This window comes from Orcinus orca, chromosome 19 (assembly GCF_937001465.1).
Source record: "Orcinus orca chromosome 19, mOrcOrc1.1, whole genome shotgun sequence".
Taxonomy (NCBI): Eukaryota; Metazoa; Chordata; class Mammalia; order Artiodactyla; family Delphinidae; genus Orcinus; species Orcinus orca.
In genome coordinates this window covers 8771272-8791668 of record NC_064577.1, presented here as the reverse complement: position 1 = coordinate 8791668, position 20397 = coordinate 8771272, and the positions used below count along the sequence as shown (strand labels likewise).

At 43.1% G+C, this 20397-nt stretch overlaps 1 protein-coding gene across 10 annotated transcripts in view; it reads right to left on the bottom strand.

The window, feature by feature from the left end:
- The window catches only part of RAP1GAP2 (RAP1 GTPase activating protein 2), a 445551-nt gene that overhangs the window by 261813 nt on the left and 163341 nt on the right, over window positions 1–20397 (bottom strand). For all 10 annotated transcript variants that reach the window (XM_033423226.2, XM_033423229.2, XM_049702100.1 and 7 more), the window contains 5 exons: window positions 19122–19225; window positions 9962–10040; window positions 9135–9188; window positions 6365–6448; window positions 919–1019 (listed from right to left, as the gene is read on the bottom strand). In XM_033423226.2, coding sequence (XP_033279117.1) covers window positions 919–1019; window positions 6365–6448; window positions 9135–9188; window positions 9962–10040; window positions 19122–19225 — 422 coding nt within the window. The remainder of the gene's footprint in view (window positions 1–918; window positions 1020–6364; window positions 6449–9134; window positions 9189–9961; window positions 10041–19121; window positions 19226–20397) is intronic.

Genomic DNA, 20397 nt, shown 5'->3' with positions numbered 1-20397 from the left:
ACTATCTTTATCTCCCTTTTTACAGACAAGGAAACTGAGGCTTGCAGAGGCTAAGTCACTTGTTCAAAGTCATAGAGCTAATTAGTGGCAGAGATGGGATTTTGACCCATGTGTGACTGGCTCCAGCCAGCAGTGATGACCTTGAAGGGGGAGGAAGAGGAGGAGAGAAGGGAGCAGAGGAAATAAGTGATTATCGAGCACCTACTTCATGCCAGACACAGAGCTAGTGCGTTCACACATGTTAGGACATCCTGGTAATGCGGCTGCTGAGGTGGGAAATTCTGAGGGCTCAGCCGTGTGCCAGCCACAAGGCAGAGAACAGGCTGGCCAGGTCCGAAGGCCCTCCCCAAGTGTTGCCTTTGTCAAGGAACATCAAAGGCCAGAGCTTTCCAAGAAACAGCCCCAATATTCTTTCTGTCCGCTTACAGAACCATACACTGTTGCATAGGTTCCTGCCAGAGGGATTACGGTATTTGCACCAGAGCTCTTAATTAACCATTCTTTTTGTGTCTTATCTAAAATGGGTCATTTCCCCCAAAACTACATAGGGTCCTCTTTCCGGAATGCCTAGCAGGTGAGTGACCTGCTCACCTGGAAGGGAAGGTGGATTCATTTCATTCTCAGTCTGAGCCAACTGTAATTAGGAAGGCAAATCTCAGGTGGAACGATTTCCTCATGCATCCTAAGGGCCAAAGTCAATGCCTTTCAGACCATCTGCCATTCAGGATTATCCCCTGTACCACCGAGTCCTTCGAGATGCAATCAATGAGTGTTGATCATTTGCTGAAAAATAATCCCATGGTCTTTGTGCGTGTTGTTAACTCTCACATGCCACCCCCTGAAACTCTGCAGTCAGTCCTCCCCCTTCCTCTAGGGCCTCATCAATAGGGGCAGAGCCATCACTTGGCTAAAACCCACCCTTTGAAGTCCTGCAGCGTGATGGTGTCTCCCAGCAGATCTAAGAACTCCTTGAAAGCTGGGCTCTCCTCACTGTTCCCAAACAGCTCCTCCTCCAGGGTCTGAAAGAGAAACAGAATAAGGGGCAGAAGTTCAGAAAAATAAGCCTTCTCGTTGCTGCCAAGAGAAGGAATGTGATTGTCCAGATACCTGGTCCCTTTCTTCCTTTCCCCATCACCCTCATTTGCCATCCAGTGGCTCTGTCATCCACGGGAGGAAGGACTAACAGAGGCTCACTCAACAGAGCTGGATTTTGGGGGCTGGTTAATGAGGACTTTCTATTTGAACAAAAGCTGCTGCTCAGTTTAAAAAAAAAAAAAAGGCAAAACTGAAGCAAAGAATTCTTAGACTTGATACCAAAAACCAATCCAAAAACGAAAAATTAATAGTTGGACTTCTGACAAAGGACTAGTATCTAAAATACATAAAGAACTCTGAAAACGCAGTAGTAATCAAAACCACAGTGAGGGACTTCCCTGGCGGTCCAGTGGTTAGGACTCCATGCTTCCAATGCAGGGGGCACGGGTTTGATCCCTGGTTGGGGAACTAAGATACCGTGTGCCACGAGGTGCAGCCAAAAACAAACAAACAGACAAAAAAAAAAAAAAAAAAAAATACAACGAGATACCACTCACACCATAATCAAAAAGAAAGACAATAAGACGTGTCAGTGAGGATGTAGAAAAATCAAAACCCGCTTACGTTGCTGGTGGGAATGTAAAATGGTGCCACCTCTTTGGAAAATAACCCGGCAGTTCCTCCAAAAACTAAGCATAGGGCTTCCCTGGGTGCGCAGTGGTTAGGAGTCCGCCTGCCGATGCAGGGGACGCGGGTTCGTGCCCCAGTCCGGGAAGATCCCACGTGCCGCGGAGCGGCTGGGCCCGTGAGCCATGGCCGCTGAGCCTGCGCGTCCGGAGCCTGTGCTCCGCAACGGGAGAGGCCACAGCAGTGAGAGGCCCGCGTACCGCAAAAAAAAAAAAAACTAAGCATAGAGTTACCATATGATCCAGCAATTCCACTCCAAAGAATATACTCAAGAGAAATGAAAACAAAAGTCCATACAAAAAAAACTTGTACACGAATATTAGTATCAGCATTATTCATAATAGCCCCAAAGTAGAAACAATCAGAATGTCCATTAACGAACAAATGGATAAACAAAATGTGATATAGCCATACAATGGAATATAATTCATCCATAAAAAAGAATAAAGTTCTGGTTCATTGCACAACATGAATGAACCTTGAAAACATTATGCTAAGTAAAAGAACTAGACATTGAAGGCCACATATTATGATTCCATTTATATGAAATGTCCAGAACGGGCAAATCCACAGAGACAGAAATAGATTTATGGCTGACAGGAGCTATAGAGTATGAGGATGATGGGAGTGACTGCTAATGGGAATGGAGTTTCTTTTAGGGGTGGTGAAAATTTTCTGAAGTTAGCGGTGATAGTTGCACACTTCTGTGAACATACTACAAACCACTAAATTGTACACTTTATTGAGATATAAATCACATGCAATTGTGAATTGTATGGTATGTCAGTTACACCTCAATAAAGCTGTTATTTAAACATTTTAAACTCAACAGTAAAAGAAATCCAATTAGAAAATGGTCAAAAGACAGGAACAGTCATTTCACTCAAGAGGATATGCAAATGGCAAGTAGGATGTTCAATTAGAAAAGATGTTCAATGTCATTAGCTGTTAGAGAAATGCAAATTAAAACCATAATGAGATCTCACTACACATCTATCAGAATAGCTAAAATGAAAAATAGTAACCACACCAAATGGTGGCAAGGCTGTAGAGAAAATGGATCACTCACACATTGCTGGTAGGAATGTAAAATGGAGCAACCACGCCAGAAAACAGCGTGGCAGTTTCTTACAAAACTAAACATATAATCACCACACAACCAGGCAACGGCACTCCTAAGTATTTATCCCAGAGAAATGAAAACTTCTGCTCACATAAAAACCTGTACATAAATGTTCACAGTGGCTTTATCCATAATAGCCCCAAACTGGAGACAATCCAGATGTCTATCCCTCAATAGGTGAATGGTTACACAGACTGTGGTACATCTAGGTATACCATGGAACACTACTCAGCAATGAAAAGGAACAAACCATTGATACACTCAGAAACGTGGATGAATCTCACTGAGTGGAGAAAAGCCAATCCCCAAAGGTTATATATTGTATGATTCCTTTTACACAACATTTTTGAAATGACAAAGTTCTAGAAATTGGAGAACAGATCAGCGGTTGCCAGGGGTTAGGGACTGGAGCCGGGGAAGTGAGCGTGGAGGCAGGAGGGAGGTTAGCATGGTTATAAAAGCATGAGCCACACCAGGATCCTAGTGTTGGTGGAACTCTTCCGTATCTTGACTGTGGAACCTACATGTGTGATAAAATTATATACGATGACTAACAAATGGATAAACAAAATGTGATATATCCATACAATGGAATATAATTCACAGACATGCCACAAATGAGTATGTGTAAAATTGGGGAAATCTGAATAAGATCTGTGGATTGTATCACCATCAGTATCCCAGCTGTGATACTGTACTATCATTTTATAAGACATTACCTTTGGGGGAAACTGCATGAAGGGTACACAAGATCTCTCTGTATTATTTCTTATTAATACAACAGCATGTAAATTTACAAATATCAAAAAATTAAAAGTTTAATCATTTTTTAAAAATAGAAAGCAAAGCTGAAAACAGTAGCAAGCTCTGCAATCGTGACAGGCTTAAAACACTGAGTGGCCCTGCCTGATCAAAAGGTTCTACCCACAGTGGCAGGCTCTGCAAACAGCTGAAGGCTCTGCAAACACCCATAGATGGCAATGAACAGCTGAAGATGACACAAAGACACTCCAGTCTGTGCAATCCCTTTAAGGAGGAGGTCTCCAACAGGTGATTCTTTAACATCTCCTTAATGCCTGCTTTATAAGAAGAAAGAACCGACCTCAGGTTCTAAGCCTTCAATAGGAAACAGAGTCTAGCTAGATTTCAATAACTTAATTTTGTTTTTTTACAGTATTTCTTTTTAGAATTACCTTCATTTCATGCAAGTGATACTAATTTCCCAGTAAGAGTAGTGACATAAAATATCCTTTAAAAATTGAATTTAAGGTGAAAGAAAACTTTAAAGAAAAGTAAGTAGTTAGTGGTATCGGTGCAATAAAAAAATGTAAGGGTAGAATGACATGATCTTGGATGGGGTTTGTGAACGTCTAAAATTTGGGAAACACTGCTTTCTAGCAGGGGTCAGCAAACTATGGCCTGGGGGCCAAATTGGGCCCGCTGCCTATTTTTATAAATAAAGTTTTATTGGAACATGGCCAGGCCAATTCACTTAGTATTGTCTACGGCTGCTTTTGAACTGCAAAGGCAGGGTTGAATAGTTGCAACACAAACAGTATGGCCCGTGAAGTCTAAAATATTTACTACCTGGCCCTTTACAGAAAAGGTTTCCCGATGCCTGATCTGTCACATGCCACGAAGGCATCCCAACTCTAGTCCAGCATGCTGTATGCCCCAGGTCATGAAGGTAGGGTTCGGGAGAATAGCTGCTTCTAAGCAACATACATCTTCTCCTGAGAAAACAATCCAGCTTATGCTCTGGGGTGTGCACCTCTCTCTAGGAATTACACCCAGCCTGGTATTACCATCTTTATTTTTATACTGGCCTTGAACGTGACCATGGACTCAGGGGAGATGTTCTTAGTCGTTACTGTATCCTCCACAGGCTTAGCAAAGTGCCTGACAAACAGAGAGTTAGATGGGGCTTATTTATATCCTAAAACCAGCATAGGGCTTTCACGCAGCCAATGTTCATATATAATCTCCCCAATGTAGGTTTGCAAAACAACAATCCAAAGATTTTAAGAAAAGACTCTTATCTGCCGGGGCGACCCCACCTCGCCTCAGCGGTGTCAGGTACATAAAGAACACACAGACTCCTTCAGACTCCTTCTCAGAGGTGGATGGTTAATGTTCAGTAATTATAACTCTGCTGGAATATTGGACTGTAACCACCTTATGAGATCTGCTTTGGTAAATTTCACAAGCAAAGAACTTTAATTAGTGGGACTGTATGATCAGAGCTGTACAAAATAAAAATGCAGTATGTGAAAATAATTAGAGTGGCTACTTGAATAATTCCCTTAAATTATAAGATTTATCTGTGCTGGTCTTTCAGCTCCACAAGCCTTCATTAATTAGAGTGTTTTTAAGTGAACACATGCCTCTTGTGGTCTAATATCTTCAGACAAGGAAGTCCGCTATCATCCAGCTGAGAAACACACTGTCACGCTAAGAAGATGACACAGATAATATTGAAAGATATTATCGACCTACCACTCACAGGGTCAAAACTTTTATTCATTCATTCATTCACATAACAAAAAATTGAGTGTATTTATATAAACACCTCATGCTAGGTTCTTGGATGATACAAAGGTGAAATAGGTGTGGAACCTTCTTCCATACAACCCAGATGAGGAAATACCGGTGTGTTCAGCAGACCACTTCTCAGGATGCTAATAAAAGTTCATAGTAGGAGGATAGGAAGTTTGTGGTCAAATATGTATGGGAAACACTGAGTTCAACAAAGTTATAAAGAGTTCTCTACTCTGGGGGTTCTTAGAACCTTTAAAATGTTCCCACACAACTGACCACACCCATCCCCCTGGAACTCATCTGTTCACAGAGTACCTCACTGGACTAGTGTCTCATGGAACGCACTTTGAGAAACACCATTCTGGTCGACTGATGCCAAGGCAGCACGTGAGTGCTACAAGAGATAGAGGAATTCTATGTACTGGTAAAATTTTTAACAACCTCCTCTCCAAAGACAGAAAACAGAAGCCCGGGTGTTTGCCCATTTCCATGGTGTGAATACTTCCATCGTGGCTGATTTCAAGCTACCAGGGTGACATCAATGAACACAGAGCTGGGCAGAGAGCATACAGCTGATGCCAGGACACTACTCAAGTCTGGGGAGCAAAAGCTAATTCCCAGCCAGGAGAGTGGTGGGCAAGGAGAAAGCAGCCTGTGCTCATGCATTCCCTCCACCCAGTCTGACTTTTCTTGTGACGAACAGCTCATTGTTAAATATAAGCGGAGGGAGCCAGGAAGAATCAGGATTCACTGCATGAAAAGCTACATTACCATTTAAGGGATCTGCAGGCCTTTTTGAGAGCAGCAGCCCACCTTGAAGATTCTACCACCACCAGTCTAATTCATATATGAAATGTGGTCACTGTGTTCAGAGTATTTAAGAACCTAACGCGGGGCTCCTGTGCTTGGGGGATGGGAAAACAGAAGTCCCCAGGGAGAAACCACAGGATCTAGTGACCAGTATGGATTCGTGATGCTTACCTGCCTGGCTTTTTGATAAATGACCCCAAATTTGAAGGTGTTGTTGACGTCATGCTCATCGTAGGACACGATCATTTGGGAGGCCTGGAAAATGTGGGAAGAAGAAATCAGATTATTAACTTGGAGGCAAAATGAGGAGGCAAGTGGAAGGGGAAGCACCCCTTTTGGTGGAGAACATGCCCCCCTGATATGAAACATCCACACAGGGAGGAAGAGAAAGGGTGAAGTCCAAAGTACACGGTCGAGATGCAACTCCAAAGGTCTCAGCTGTTCCCAGCCCCTGGACTTCCACCAGTGGTGACCAAACCTCTGGATCACCCATTCCATTTCCCTCCAGGTATGCCAGCCAAGGCCTGGACACACAGGCAGTCCAGCAGGACGCGGGGAACTGACTTTACCCCAGTGTTCTATCTGGGGAGTAAAAAGTGCAGCCGGGTCCCCAAAACCAGTCAGCGAGGATGATGCCGGCTCCAATTCCACCTCTAAGCAGCAGTGTGATTTTGAGCAAGGCACTGCTCCTGCCCAGACGTCAATCCCCTTTATCCATAAAATAAGAGGTCTCTAAGGCGGAACATACGCTAGCTAATTCAATATGCAAAGAAAAAACAAACAAAAAAACCCTGACCACTGGTTCCATCGAATTTTCTATTGTGCTTCAAAGAGTTGGTCAGAAACACTAAGCTCTCATTTTGAATCCACTGCTTTCACCTGTGCAGCTTTGAGTGAGCCACTTAACTTCCCTGGGCCTCAGTCTTCTCATCTGTTTCTTTATTTTTATTATTATTATTTTATTTATTTATTTTGCCATGCTGCGCAGCATGCGGGATCTTAGCTCCCTGACCAGGGATAGAACCTGTGCCCCCTGCATTGGAAGCACGGAGTCTTAACCACTGGACCACCAGGGAAGTCCCTCCTCACCTGTTCAATGGAGACGTGTGGCTGTGAAGATTCAGTGAGATCAAGCACATGAAGTGCTAAGCACACAGCAGCTATTACCATCATCATCTATGTAAACCCTCCAGAAATATCAGAGTTGGACCAGCTTGTTAGGAAACACAAGGCTTGGGGACTATTGGGATGGTCTCTGCAATAAAAAGGAGGGATTCGACCACATGTTTTGCTACAGGAAGAACAAACCAGGCATGACTTTTTGGCCAGAGTATGTGGCCCATGTCAGGTTGTCACCCCTGACGTATCTCTGTGTGGCTCTCACCTGCCTGAGGAAATGGACACTTCTCAGCTCCCCCTGGAAGAACAGTGCTGCCCGACCCCAAAGGGCGCCCCCCACTCCTGCCTGGGATGAGTCAAAGGCTTGGAGCAGTTGCCCTGCCCGGGAAGAGGCACCCGGTCATGGACACCTTCCAAGGAACATTCTAAACTCTGTGAATTGTAAAAACACACACACATCTCAGCCAGATTAACATCCCAGCCGGACGAAGCAGTCCTTCCAATCTAGAAAACATGAAAATACAGCTGCTCTCCCATTATTACCAGAGCCGGAGGCTTTCCAAGCTATAGAGAAAACTGCAAAAATGAGAGTCATCGGGTTCTCTCAGTGGCTGTGATTTGACAACAAAAATTGCCAAACTTGTAGTTAAGTTAGGGCTTTATGATGGGGTTTTGATGTTTGGTTAAACCTCACAAATTCAGCTTTAATTATAAAGGGGAGGGCAGTCTGAATGATAGAAAATATTCCATGGAGCACAGCATCTTACTGGGAAGCGCCTACAGATGCTCGCGGGGGGGGAAAAGAGGCGTCTGAGAGAAGGGCTCTGGCACATTCTCTGTGCAGGAGAGGACCCTGCCATTAGCTCAGCCCCCGCATGGGGACAAATAGTGTGTCAAGCCCAATTGTGAAGATATGAGGCTTCATTCCAAGGGGGTTCTGGGTATCCCAGCCAGGACAGGACCCCTCTCCCCTCATCAAACGTCTCACCTCCTGGTTCCTGGCTGTCAGAACCGGGACTCGGAATGGACTGAATCAGCGCCAGCCAGCCTGCCCCAGCGAGCCCCAGCCGGCCCACTGCCTGCTTCCACGGCCTCTCCCCAGGCCCCGCGGGCCCGCGAAGCAGCAGCCAGTGCCCTGGGTCTCTTCCTATGGCCTATTTAAAGCGATTCGCTGTCCATGGGTGATGAAGTCCTCTCACGGCATAATTGCTCTTGAGCGGGCTTGGGAGTTTGTTTTGGTATTATCGCTCTTCTCCCCACCCACACCCCGAAATCAGAACCGGGGTCAAGTTGAGGCCAAGCCTAAGGAAACTGTTAACAGAGAACCAGCCAAGTTTATTAACTAGGGGGCCGGCGGAGGCTTGCAAGGCCCCAGACCTGTAGTAATGTTGGCAACAGGGAGCCGAGGTCTGGCCTTTTATTTCTTAGTGGGGTTCTGCCTTCTGCCCGCCTCGCCCCCTTCCTGGTGGCTGACCAGGTCTGCAGCAGCCCCCCAGCTAGAGGCAGAATCACTCCCCAGCCCAGCACTGGCCTCAGGCAGGTACGACCAGACTGAGAAGCTGCACCACGGCTACCCGTCTGCCACCTCCACACAGCTGGGGACCAATTCTAGCGGGCTGGGGACCCAGGCATGGCTGAGGACGGGTTCCCAGCAGATCAGTTTGTGAAGGGGTGGGCAGGGAGAGGGGGAGACATGGAGGTGTATCACGGAGACCCCGCAAAACCCCCCAAGATGCAGAGAACTTCCCACAGAGCCCCAGGCGTGGAAATCCGTGCCAAATGGCAGAGCCCTGAGCAAGGGGAGAGGGGGGAAGGTCCTCACCTTGGGGTACAGGACAGGGTTGAATTTCAGCCCCACTGCGTCGTCACAGAACGCCTAAGCAGGGAGAGAGAAACACACAGCTCAGGGGCCACATCCACGGAGGGCACCTGCGCTCCTCTGCCCACCAAGAAAAAGAGCGTGAGGCCAAGACCTGCGGGGCTCAGGGGGCCTGGGGTCAGATCCTGGTGCTACTACCGCTCACTCGCATGTGGTCGGGAAAGCCAAGGGACCTTCCTGGGGTTTCCTGCTGAAGTGAGGCCACCGAAGGTATCCGACACAGTTCTGCCTGGCATTCCCACTCCCGGAGTGTGGGTCCAACCCCACCCAGCTGACCATCCTTCTCACCCCACTTTGATCACTCAGTTTCCAAGTTCCCAGGACCCCGGAGAAGTGACATGGGCCCCTCCACCAGCTGATGGCTCCTTACCTGGGGGGGCCCCTCCGTCTCAATCAACAGCCCGGTCATCCCTCAACCCAACCGTCCTCGGCTGTGAAGTCGCCCCAGTTGCCCCCTCTCCTCCCTCCTCCTCTATTCTCCAGCCCTGTCTCTCCATTTCTCTTGTCTCCTGAACTAGCTGTGAACTTGGTGGCTTATCCTGTTCCCTGATCAGCCTCAGCAGCGAGGATGAGCTGGGCAAGGTGTAGAGGAAAGGGGGGCATCTGCCAACCGCTCCCCCCAACCGCATCCATGCAGTCAAGGGCCCAAGAGGACAATGGCCTTCCCCTCCCCAAGGGCAGAGCCCACCCAGGACGAGCCTCCGCCCCCACCCCAGAGGCCAGACCTGGCCTCAAAGAGGAAGCCACCTCCTCTCAGTGTCAGTTTTTACCTTTGCAATCTGAGGGACGCTGGGCAACTTGCTCAGTCCAGCCAAGGGGATCCGCTCATGTACTGTCTTCACTTTGGACCTGCACACATGGAGGAGGATGAGAAAGGGGTGTCCACAGAAATGGAGTCAATGAGGAAGGTGGCTGAGGTCACGCCAGGCCACAAGGCAGGTACTTGCTTCACGTCACCCTGGGCCAGACCTGCCTCATTCCGCCCAACCCAGGCATTGGGCGCTGCACTCAAACTGGAAAATGGAATGCTACTTAGGGACCCCATGGGAAATGGATACTCAAAGAACCTGCCTGGTGCAGCTGACTGCAACTGAAATACGGAAAATGCAAATAGCTACCTTCAAGTTCGACATTACTTTTTTGTTTCTTTGTGTGTTTTTTGTGTTCTCCAGAAGAACTGGGCAGAGCTTCTGGACATATTTGGGTCTGACATGCAATTAAACCTTTATGAAAAGAAAAACTAATATTTGAAAATCTGTATTTACGTAAAATATAGATGAGATGAAAGTTGCTTTATAAAGGGATTCACCATAAGGCTAAGTTTAGCCTGTTCCCCTGATTCATCCAGCACATTACCAAAGTGTTGAATTCTACCGAATGCTTTTCTGCATCTGCTGAGATAATCATATGGTTTTTAATCTGTTAACCTGGTGGATTACATTTCTGTTGAGCTATATTTTCAATCCACGGGTAAAACTCCTCTTGCTTATGATGTATTATTTTTTTCATATCCTGCTGAATTTAATTTATTGATTTTTTTTTTTTTTTTTTTTTTTTTTGCGGTACGCGGGCCTCTCACTATTGTGGCCTCTCCCGTTGCGGAGCACAGGCTCCGGACGCGCAGGCTCAGCAGCCATGGCTCACGGGCCCAGCCGCTCCGCGGCATGTGGGATCTTCCCGGACCGGGGCACGAACCCGTGTCCCCTGCATCGGCAGGCGGACTCTCAACCACTGCGCCACCAGGGAAGCCCAATTTATTGATATTTTATTTAGAGTTTCATATCTATGTTCAATAGCAACACTGGCCTATTTTATTTTCTTGTACTTCCCTTGCCAGGTTTTGATATCCAGGTGTTACTCCAGCCTCGTAAAATGGTGAGCATCTCATCTTTTGAAATAGTTTGTATACCATAGGAATTTTCTGTCCCTTAAAGGTTTGCTAAAATTTGTCTGAGATTTCACAGACAAATCTCTGGGCCTGCTATTCTTCGTTGGGAGGATATCTGTGGCTATCAATTCGGTTCTTTTTTTTTCTTTTTTGGCTGCTTTCGATCTTCGTTGCTGCGCAGTCTTTCTTTAGCCGTGGCGAGCGGGGGGGCGGGGAGGCACCCTTGTTGCAGTGCGCGGGCTTCTCACTGCGGTGGCTTCACTTGTTGCAGAGCACAGGCTCTAGGCACGTGGGCTCAGTAGTTGTGGCGCACAGGCTTAGTTGCTCCGCGGCATGTGGGATCTTCCTGGACCAGGGCTCGAACCCGTGTGCCCTGCATTGGCAGGTGGATTCTTAACCATTGCACCACGAGGGAAGTCCCCCAATTCGGTTCTTTAATGGTGAACGTTGAGGTTTTCTACTCCTTATTGAGTCACTTTTCGGAATTTATGGGTTTTTTCTATAAAATTATCCATCAAATGCATTGATACAAAGTTGTTTTTGGTATTCTCTTAAGACTTCATTTCTATTTGCAGTCGTGTCCCTTCCTTCATTGTGGAAATAGTATCTGTTTGTATCTTTTCTCTGTTTTCCTTAGTCAGCCCTTGCTGGGGGTTTAGTTTATTAATCTTTTCAAAGAGATAGCTTTTGGTTTTGTCTATGACCTCTATTCTTTATTTATTTTTGCTTTCTACTTCACTAGCTTATTCTTACCTTTTTTATTTCTTTCCTTCTATTTTCTTTGGGGTTTTTTTTTTCTACTATTCTTTTCCTAACATCCTGACCTGCATGCTTACACACTGAATCTTTCTTCTTTTTTACAAATGCATATAAAACTATATGTATATAAAACTATACATCTCTCCCTAAGTACCACTTTAATTGCATCCCACACATAGATAGGTAGTATTTTCATTGTTCTAAATATTTTGTCAGTTTTCTGCGATTTCCCCTTCAGCACCTGAGTTACTTTCAAGGGTTTTCTTTATTTCTTTAACTTTCCAAATATATGAGTTTTATCTTTCAGTATTTTCATTGTTGATTTCTAGTTTAATTTTTGTATATTCAGGGAACATACCCTCTATATTAATTATTTGAAATTTGCTGACTTGATATGTGGACTTTTTTTTCATGTTCCATCTGAGCTTGAAAAAGAATGAATCTTTTTCTCTTTTGTTGAGTTCAAGAATGTATGTTACAAGATCAAATTTGTTAACTGTGCTGTTCAAATCTTCTATATCCTCACAATTTTTTGTCTGCTTGGCCCATTGGCATCTGAGAGATGTTACTGAAATCTCCCACTATGAGGATTTGTCTGCTTCTTATATTCCTATCAGTTTTTGCCTTTTTAAATTCAAGACTATGTTACTAAATACAAGTTCATGACTGTTAGATCTTCCAGGTGGACTGTTCTTTTGATCATCATGTAGGCTGAGGCCTCTGAGGGGTCCAGTAAAGGGCATCCTTCTCTGCCCAAGTTATGAACAAATACAGAAAAGAGAAATTAAAAGTAATTTGGGAATTAAAATAACTCCTTTGGCTGATAAAGGTGAAGAGGAAGCACATGAGCTTACTGTGAAGGTGCAGTGGGCCTTCTGACTACACCCCAGAGTTAGCCACACCCACAGGCAGTGCTGGGCAAGGGCAAGCCTCCTCTCGTGGGGTCTGCTCAGGTGGGACTTACAGTACAGGGAGCAGGGGGAATGCCCTGAGGGCAGCTAGCTCCAAGAGGGAAAGGGAAAAGAACACAGCTATACACATCAAGTTCTTACTCCCAAATTTAGCCTTGTATCAAGGGGGTGAAGAGAGCCAGGGGTGCCACACAGAAGTGTTCCCTTCATAGAGCAAGAAAATCAGGAGTAGGGAAGGATTCCCAAGTTACAAAGGAGTGTTCCTTTTATCCCTACTAATACTTTTTCCCTAAAACTCTATTTTGTCTATTGCTCACCAGCTTTCTTGGTTAGTATTTCTCCAACATATCTCTTCTTATTTCTTTATTTTAAATCTTTCCATGTTGTTTTTCTTTAGACATGTCTCTTATTAAGCAGAGTATAGCTGCATTTTTAGTTCAATCTGATAGCCTGATATTTTCATAGACTAATTTATACTTGTGATTACTAATGTACTTAGAATTACTTTTTCTCATTTTGTGTTTTTAATAACCCTGTGTTTTCTTTTTACAGAAGTTTCTGTAACTTCTAATACACGTATTTATATTTTTCCAACAAACTCTAAACTTACTTGCTATCTCTCTCCTGAGGAAGGAGGGGACACAATAGCTACTGAACTCTTCCCTCCCACTGTCCTTCCTACATTTGTTTATAAATTTAATTCAAGAATCCTTTTTTTTAAAAAAAAAACTTCCTTTCTCCAGTCAGTAATTAAACTCATCAACATAGTTTACCTATTTCTTCTCACTTTTTAGTTGCATCTTTCCTTTTGGTTTCTCTTTTCTTCTAGCTGAAGTACATCCTTTAGTAATTCTTTCAGGGAGAGTCTGTAACTGATATATTCCCTTCATTTTTTTAAATATCTGAAACAGCTGTCTACCACCACTTTAAAGATACTGTCCCATTGTCCCATGGCTGATAAGAAGTCTGCTCTCAGCCTAGCTGTCATTCACAAATACTCTGTCTTTATCCTTAAGTATCTTTAAAATTTCCTATTTATCTTTGAAGGGCTAAGGAAATCTGTTCCTTACAAGTTTCAAATAACTACCTACAAACCATCTAGATCTAGAAACTTTTTTTTTTTTTTTTTAGATCTAGAAACGTTTGGAGAGATCATTCTTTGAGAACTTTTTCAATTTATTCCATTATTATTATTGAGCCGGTCAGGTTTTTTCACCTCGTGTTAAATTTAGTAATGCATACTTTCCCAGAAAGGCATCTGCTTCAAATAAAATTTTCAATTTAATAGCATTGGTTGAACATAATATCTATTTTTTTAACATAATATCTATTAATGTCTATTGTTAAATTGTTTGATCTTCTTTACATCTGTGGTTATATGCCTTCTTAATGCCTAATTTCGTGTATTTTTATTTTCTCTTTTTATCTGTATTTGACTAGCTGAATAGTTACCTATTTTGTTGTTATTTTGTTCCCTCAACAGAAGTTTATCTTTTTCTAGGCTACAAATAAATCTGTAGTTTAGATTTACTTATCAAATCTCATGAGGTTTTTTATTTCTAATTTATTTGTTTCAACTTTAATCTTTGTTAATTCCTTCCTCTTACTTTAGGTAATAATATTGATAATAATAGCAGCTACCATTCTTGAGTAGCTACAATGTATCAGGTTCTGACACAAAATATGAATTCAATAATTTTAAGGTGGATACTACCATCACCGTTTCACAGATAAACTGAGGCACAGACAGGTTACTAACAACTTACAAATATGATTCTTTCTTTTTGAATAAGGAACTTTTTAAGGCAATTAATTTTCTTCTAAGTATAGCTTTTGACACAACCCATAAGCTTTTAGATGTAATATTTTAAATGTCATTATTTTATAAATATTCTATAACTTCAGCTTTGATTTCCTCTTTGGCCCAACAGTTATTTAGGAAAGTGTTGAGATAACCTACTTCTAAGTGGTTAAGTGGGTTTTTTAAACATTACTGTTATTAATTTGTAGTTTTACTGTCAAATTGTAAGCAAATATATCCAGCAAAGTGTCTGATTTTTAAAATTTATTTAAATTTACTCTGTGGCTCGAAACTCTGGTTCCTAAATCTACTGCTATCAAGAATGATCTGTAAGATTTTTAAAAATAGAAATTTGGGCTAACAATCCTTTTTTATAAAAAAAAGGAGCAAAGCTTATGAACAGACAGTTCACAGAAAATAAATACATGTGATCCTTAAATATATGAAGAGATGCCCAACATAATTCAATTAAATTATTATGAATTTAAACCATACTAAAATACCATTTTCAACTATCAGATTGGCAAAAATCCAAGTTCAAATTTATACAGCTCCTACCGAAGGCAATCTGGCAAATCTATTAAAATACACGTGCATTTATGTTTTGACCCAGCTATTTTACTTCTAAGAAATTATTTTAGTCCATACAAATTAACATTTGTACAAGGTTATTCATTGCAGCATTATTTGTGATACTGAAAGACTGACAATGGCCATTAATAGGGGATCTATTAAATAAATTATTTCACGTTCAGGTGATAGAATACTATGCAGCAGTAAAAGGAATTAAGAAACTCTTTATGTACTAATATGGAAAGAACTCTAGATATATTGTTAACAGATGCAAGTTACAGAACACTAGGTTCTACAGAATGCTAGGGAAATGAGGAAATGGGAAGATATAGTTATTCATGTCTTTACCTTACATATTTATATTCAAATATATATATGTATGTATGTTATATATGTATATATAACACATATATATGTGTATATTATACATATGTTATATATAATTGTTATATATATATGTATATATGTTATACATATATAACAATTATATATATAATTGTTATATATGTATAACAATTTGTTATTTTTTTAAATGGTTGGAGCCTAGAAGTCTAGGTTTTGTTTTAAAGCCCTATCTACCTTATGATCAATTTGTGTAAATATTCCATAGACACTTGAAAAGAAGCAAAGATCTCCATGAGAGGATCAAAGTTTGATAGCCAAGTATAGGTACAGATACATATAAAGATACATATATACAATTGACATAAATAATATTAATGAGATTATCCATACCCTCTCATTCCCTACCCTAGTTGATGTCAAGTGGTAAGAAGTATGTTAAAATCTACAACTACAATTGTATTCTGCCAATTTCTCCATATTTTAATCACTATATATATGTGTGTGTGTGTATATATATATATATATATATACACACACACATATATTGTTAAAATATATACTATTAACAACAAAAATGTTCATAAGATTTCTTTGCTGTGGATTTTATCTTTCACAAATAGACAATGGCCCTCTTTGTCACACTGATTGCTTTGCCTTAAATTCTGTTTTTCCATATTAATATTGCCCACTCTGCTTTCTTTTCGGATTGGATTGTTATAACTTTTTCTCAACACTTTTCTTTTTAAATATACAGTTACTTTCTTTAATAAAATTAATTGATTGATTTTTTTTTCCCTTTGGAGAGATGACCCAAACTGAGAATCTTTTCTGTGTAATAGTGGAATTTAACTAATTTATATTTATTATACATCATCTATGTACTCAGACTTATTTCCGTTATCATATTTATTTATTTATGATTCCTCTATTTTCTCTCTTTTTCTATAATGGGTACGTTTTCTTTGTCATTGATTTTGCCTGATATTTGGTGAGTCTTTTTTTTTTTTTTTTTTTTTTGCGGTACGTGGGCCTCTCACTGCTGTGTCTCTCCCGTTGCAGAGCACAGGCTCCGGAGGCGCAGGCTCAGCGGCCATGGCTCACGGGCCCAGCCGCTCCGCGGCATGTGGGATCTTCCTGGACCGGGGCACGAACCCGTGTCCCCTGCATCAGCAGGCGGACTCTCAACCACTGTGCCATCAGGGGAGCCCTGGTGAGTCATTTTGATCTTCAGATTTAAGTCTTCAATCAGCTTAAGAACATCCATTATCCACATGTTAATTCCTGTTCACTATCCTCCACATTCATTATAATTTTGCTTATCATTTTATAGTTGTTGTGTTTACCTTTGAATTATGTGAGAGCTTCTTAAGCTTATTCTCAATATTACTAACTGGGTTTTCCACAAAGTAGATTCTGCTCTTTACTGTTTGTAATATCATTTAGAATTCTTCTTGGCCATTTTTAGTTTTTTTATATTATTTCCTTAATTTAACCAGCACGTTCTTCATATCATTCTATTGCCTTATTTAATCTTTTGTCTTTAAAACAGTTTATTTTTTTCTAGAAGTCTGCCGAAAACACAAAGTTAACAGATATCTAAATTTTACTTGGCTTTTTATAACAAATCCTTTTCAAAGCTTGGTTATTTCCCTACCTTCTAAATGCTAGGTTATACTTTTTTAGATGCAGAATCTTTTCTTTCACCAAACTATGAGGGCTTTTTTTTTCCCCTCTCCTTCTTCTTTTTATATCCAAACTTGAAAATGGAGACATCTACTCAGGCTTGTTATTTATCTCCAACCTGTTAGTAGATTCTCCTTGGCAACCCTCATGGCACGCACAGATGCTGTTAGAATACTCTCCTCAGATTTTAGGCTAGAGAGCTGGTTGTTATAAGACATCAATTAAATAATCCAGAAGCCTACAGGGAATGAGGAAGAAGCTGGGACAGGAGTCACTGCCAGCAGAGGAATTTCATCTCTGCATAATTTCTTCTTTGTGCCTGGTAAAGTTACTAGGCTGTGGGACCAATTTTTTTATGTCTGGTTTTCAATTTGGCCATTACTCTGGGTACACGATGTGATTATCCAACTTCCTAGCTGGTGAATGGCTTCTCTCTGCCACCCCACTCACTGGATTTCTGTTTGGGAGAGCCACATTTGAGCTTGGGCTCCCCAGGGCACTGATTTCAAATGCTATTGACCCCAAACAACAAAAGTGTTTCCACGTAGAAAGACCCCTGACTGTTCCAGGGCTCACCCTTACTTCTAAACAGCACAGAATTGTCCCCAAATCTCCAATTTCATATATTCCCACACTGCATTGCTTTCTAAGGAAGAAGCAATGGGGTGCAACTCTCAATATCACCTACATTACAGTCCTAACTACCCCACAGATGACAGAAAAAAAAATCATCAAAGTACGTTGTGTGCTGGGCATCTTTCTCTTATTTTTAGTTCAGGTGCAGCATTTCAGATAGGCTATATACTAGAAAAAGAGGGTTAGATCCTTGTGCTCAGTTATCTTCTTACTCAGAAATTCTACCCAACCTGGGTCTGATTTTTATTAAGAAAGGAAGTAATTTTCTTTCCAGAGGTTCACCTAGCTCGAAATCCTATTAGGAGATGGGGATCCAGGTATTACTCCCTCAGAAAACTGGCTCTAGCGATTTAATGGCCTCTTCCTTGCCTTGCAAACATCATTTCTAGCCAGGTGAACCTCAGCAAAGAAAATTGCTTCCTTTCTTAATAAAGAGCAAACCAAAATTGGATGAGTGCTGACAACTTCCTTGTACCAGCCCCCCGCATCTCACCTCTCCTATAGCAAGGCTATGTGTCCCTGTCCATCCCAAATTTATCTCAAAATCTGGGCAGAAAAAAAAAATGTTATTGCTCTTTTCCAAATACCTTCAAGGACTTCCAATTCGATTCACAAATATGGACTGGGAGCGTGACAGGCTCATGGCTAAACACCAGCACTGGTCTTCCTGGCTTCTCCACCAGCCCACCAGGGACAGAGATAAATAAGACAGACTCTGTGCTCCCACAGCGCCCTGTGTAAATCACTAAAATAATACCTGTGCCACATATCCTCCGTGTTCCTCTCCACTAGACCATAAGCCTACAGAGAACACAGACCATCCCTCTGTCATTATTGCAAAGGAGGTTCTACAAAACACGTTAGTCACACCAAACAGAAACCAGTTCCAGTTCCTGCCCTTGAGGAGGTCATATTCCAGAGAGAGGTCCCCAGCTTAGCTGTGAATCAGAGCTCCCGTTGTGACCACGACTCCGTCTCGGGTGCACACAGATGTTTTGGGATCTATTTTCCCCGGCTGCACACCGTAGGTAGTATTCTGGCAAACCCTCTCCCGGGACAGGTTGGAGTTGCATCTCAGCAGGATAAGCCATCTTCCTCAGAGTCCCAGTCCCCACAAGAGAGGCAGGTTGGGGTGACCTTGAACCAGACACCACTCTGACTCCCGCGATCAGCCCCAGGCATAAACACCTGGTCTCCCTGCCTGGCAACTCAGACATAGCCCCAAGGTTCCAGCCAGGTCTGTTTCCCCAGCACACCCAGAGCAGACTGGTCAGACTGGTATTTCTGGGTCCTGGCCACTAGAGGCGTGGCCTCTAACAGTGCAGAAGCCCCACCTGAGAATGATCCGAAGGTACTCAATACCATCCGTCTCCTCACACTTGATGGACAAGAGCAAGTTCCCCAGACTGCTGCCGGTACAGTAGAAGTTTAGATGATCCTAGAGACAGAAATCAGGTGTTAGCGGGGAGGAGGGGACCTTCCGGACATGTTCCCCCAAATCACCTCCTTCACCAGGAGTCAGAAGCCCCATAGCAATGAGGAAGAGAAGGATGTTACTGCTGTGGCTGCTACTGGTGACGATGGGGGGAGGGCGGAGGAGGGGAAGAAGGAGAAGGGTCACAGTGAGAGGCCCAACTGAGTCCCAGGATGTGCCAGGCACTGGGCTGAGGGCCTAAGAGCCCTTGTCTCCTTTAATCCTGACTACAACTTTACGCAGGAGGAAACATCATCATCCCCATTTCACAGATGGGTAAACCAAGTTCAGAGTTGTTAACTGTCCAGGGTCACACAACTAATAGTGAAAGATCCAGGGTTCAAACCCACACCTGTCTTGACCAAAGCCCACGTTCTTCACCACAAGATATCGAGTCCACTTCCTTGCTTCCAGGGGCAACGCTTGCCAATTCAGACTATTTGTGGGAATAAAGCCAGGAGGTTCCCTGGCACCGCCACCCAAGGGGAGCCAGGAGGTCCTCTGGACAGTGGGTCTCCTCCTGGCCCAGGGAGCCCATACCAGACAGGCCATATCAGGATGCGGCCCTCGAATCTGCACTTTAACACGTTCCCCAGGGGGTTCTGACGCAGCTCCTAAGACTGCAAAGCTGCCTTAGGCCGGAGATTTCCGGAATCTACCTTCGGGACTTCCAGAACCTGCCAAGTCTAATGGGCAGAATATATTTAAAGAAATGTAACTTTGTCACTTTTAAGCCATCAGAGGCTCACAGCACATCATCCAGTACAAGTACTCAGGGGGACCTGCTTGAATGAGGACACGAGAGACTTGTACCATTTTGACAGAAACAGACTTCCAAGGTGTGAGAATGTCTTTGTCCCTTCCACCCTCCTCCACCCCCAAACACTACCCATTCCATCACCTCCTAAGATATGTGTTGGGGGTGATCCCCACCCAGACTCATCACACCAAGAGCCTTCCTAACTTCTGCACACCCTCTGTCCGCCCCATCCCTGCCCAGGAGCACAGCCAGTCAGACCTCTCCAATGAGGACACAGGCAGGCAGCAAGGACAGGGAGGGCGACTTCGAAGAGGAGAGACAGACATAAAGGGGCAACTGGAGAGGAATGCTGGGTTCCTGGGGCCCTCCCCCTCCA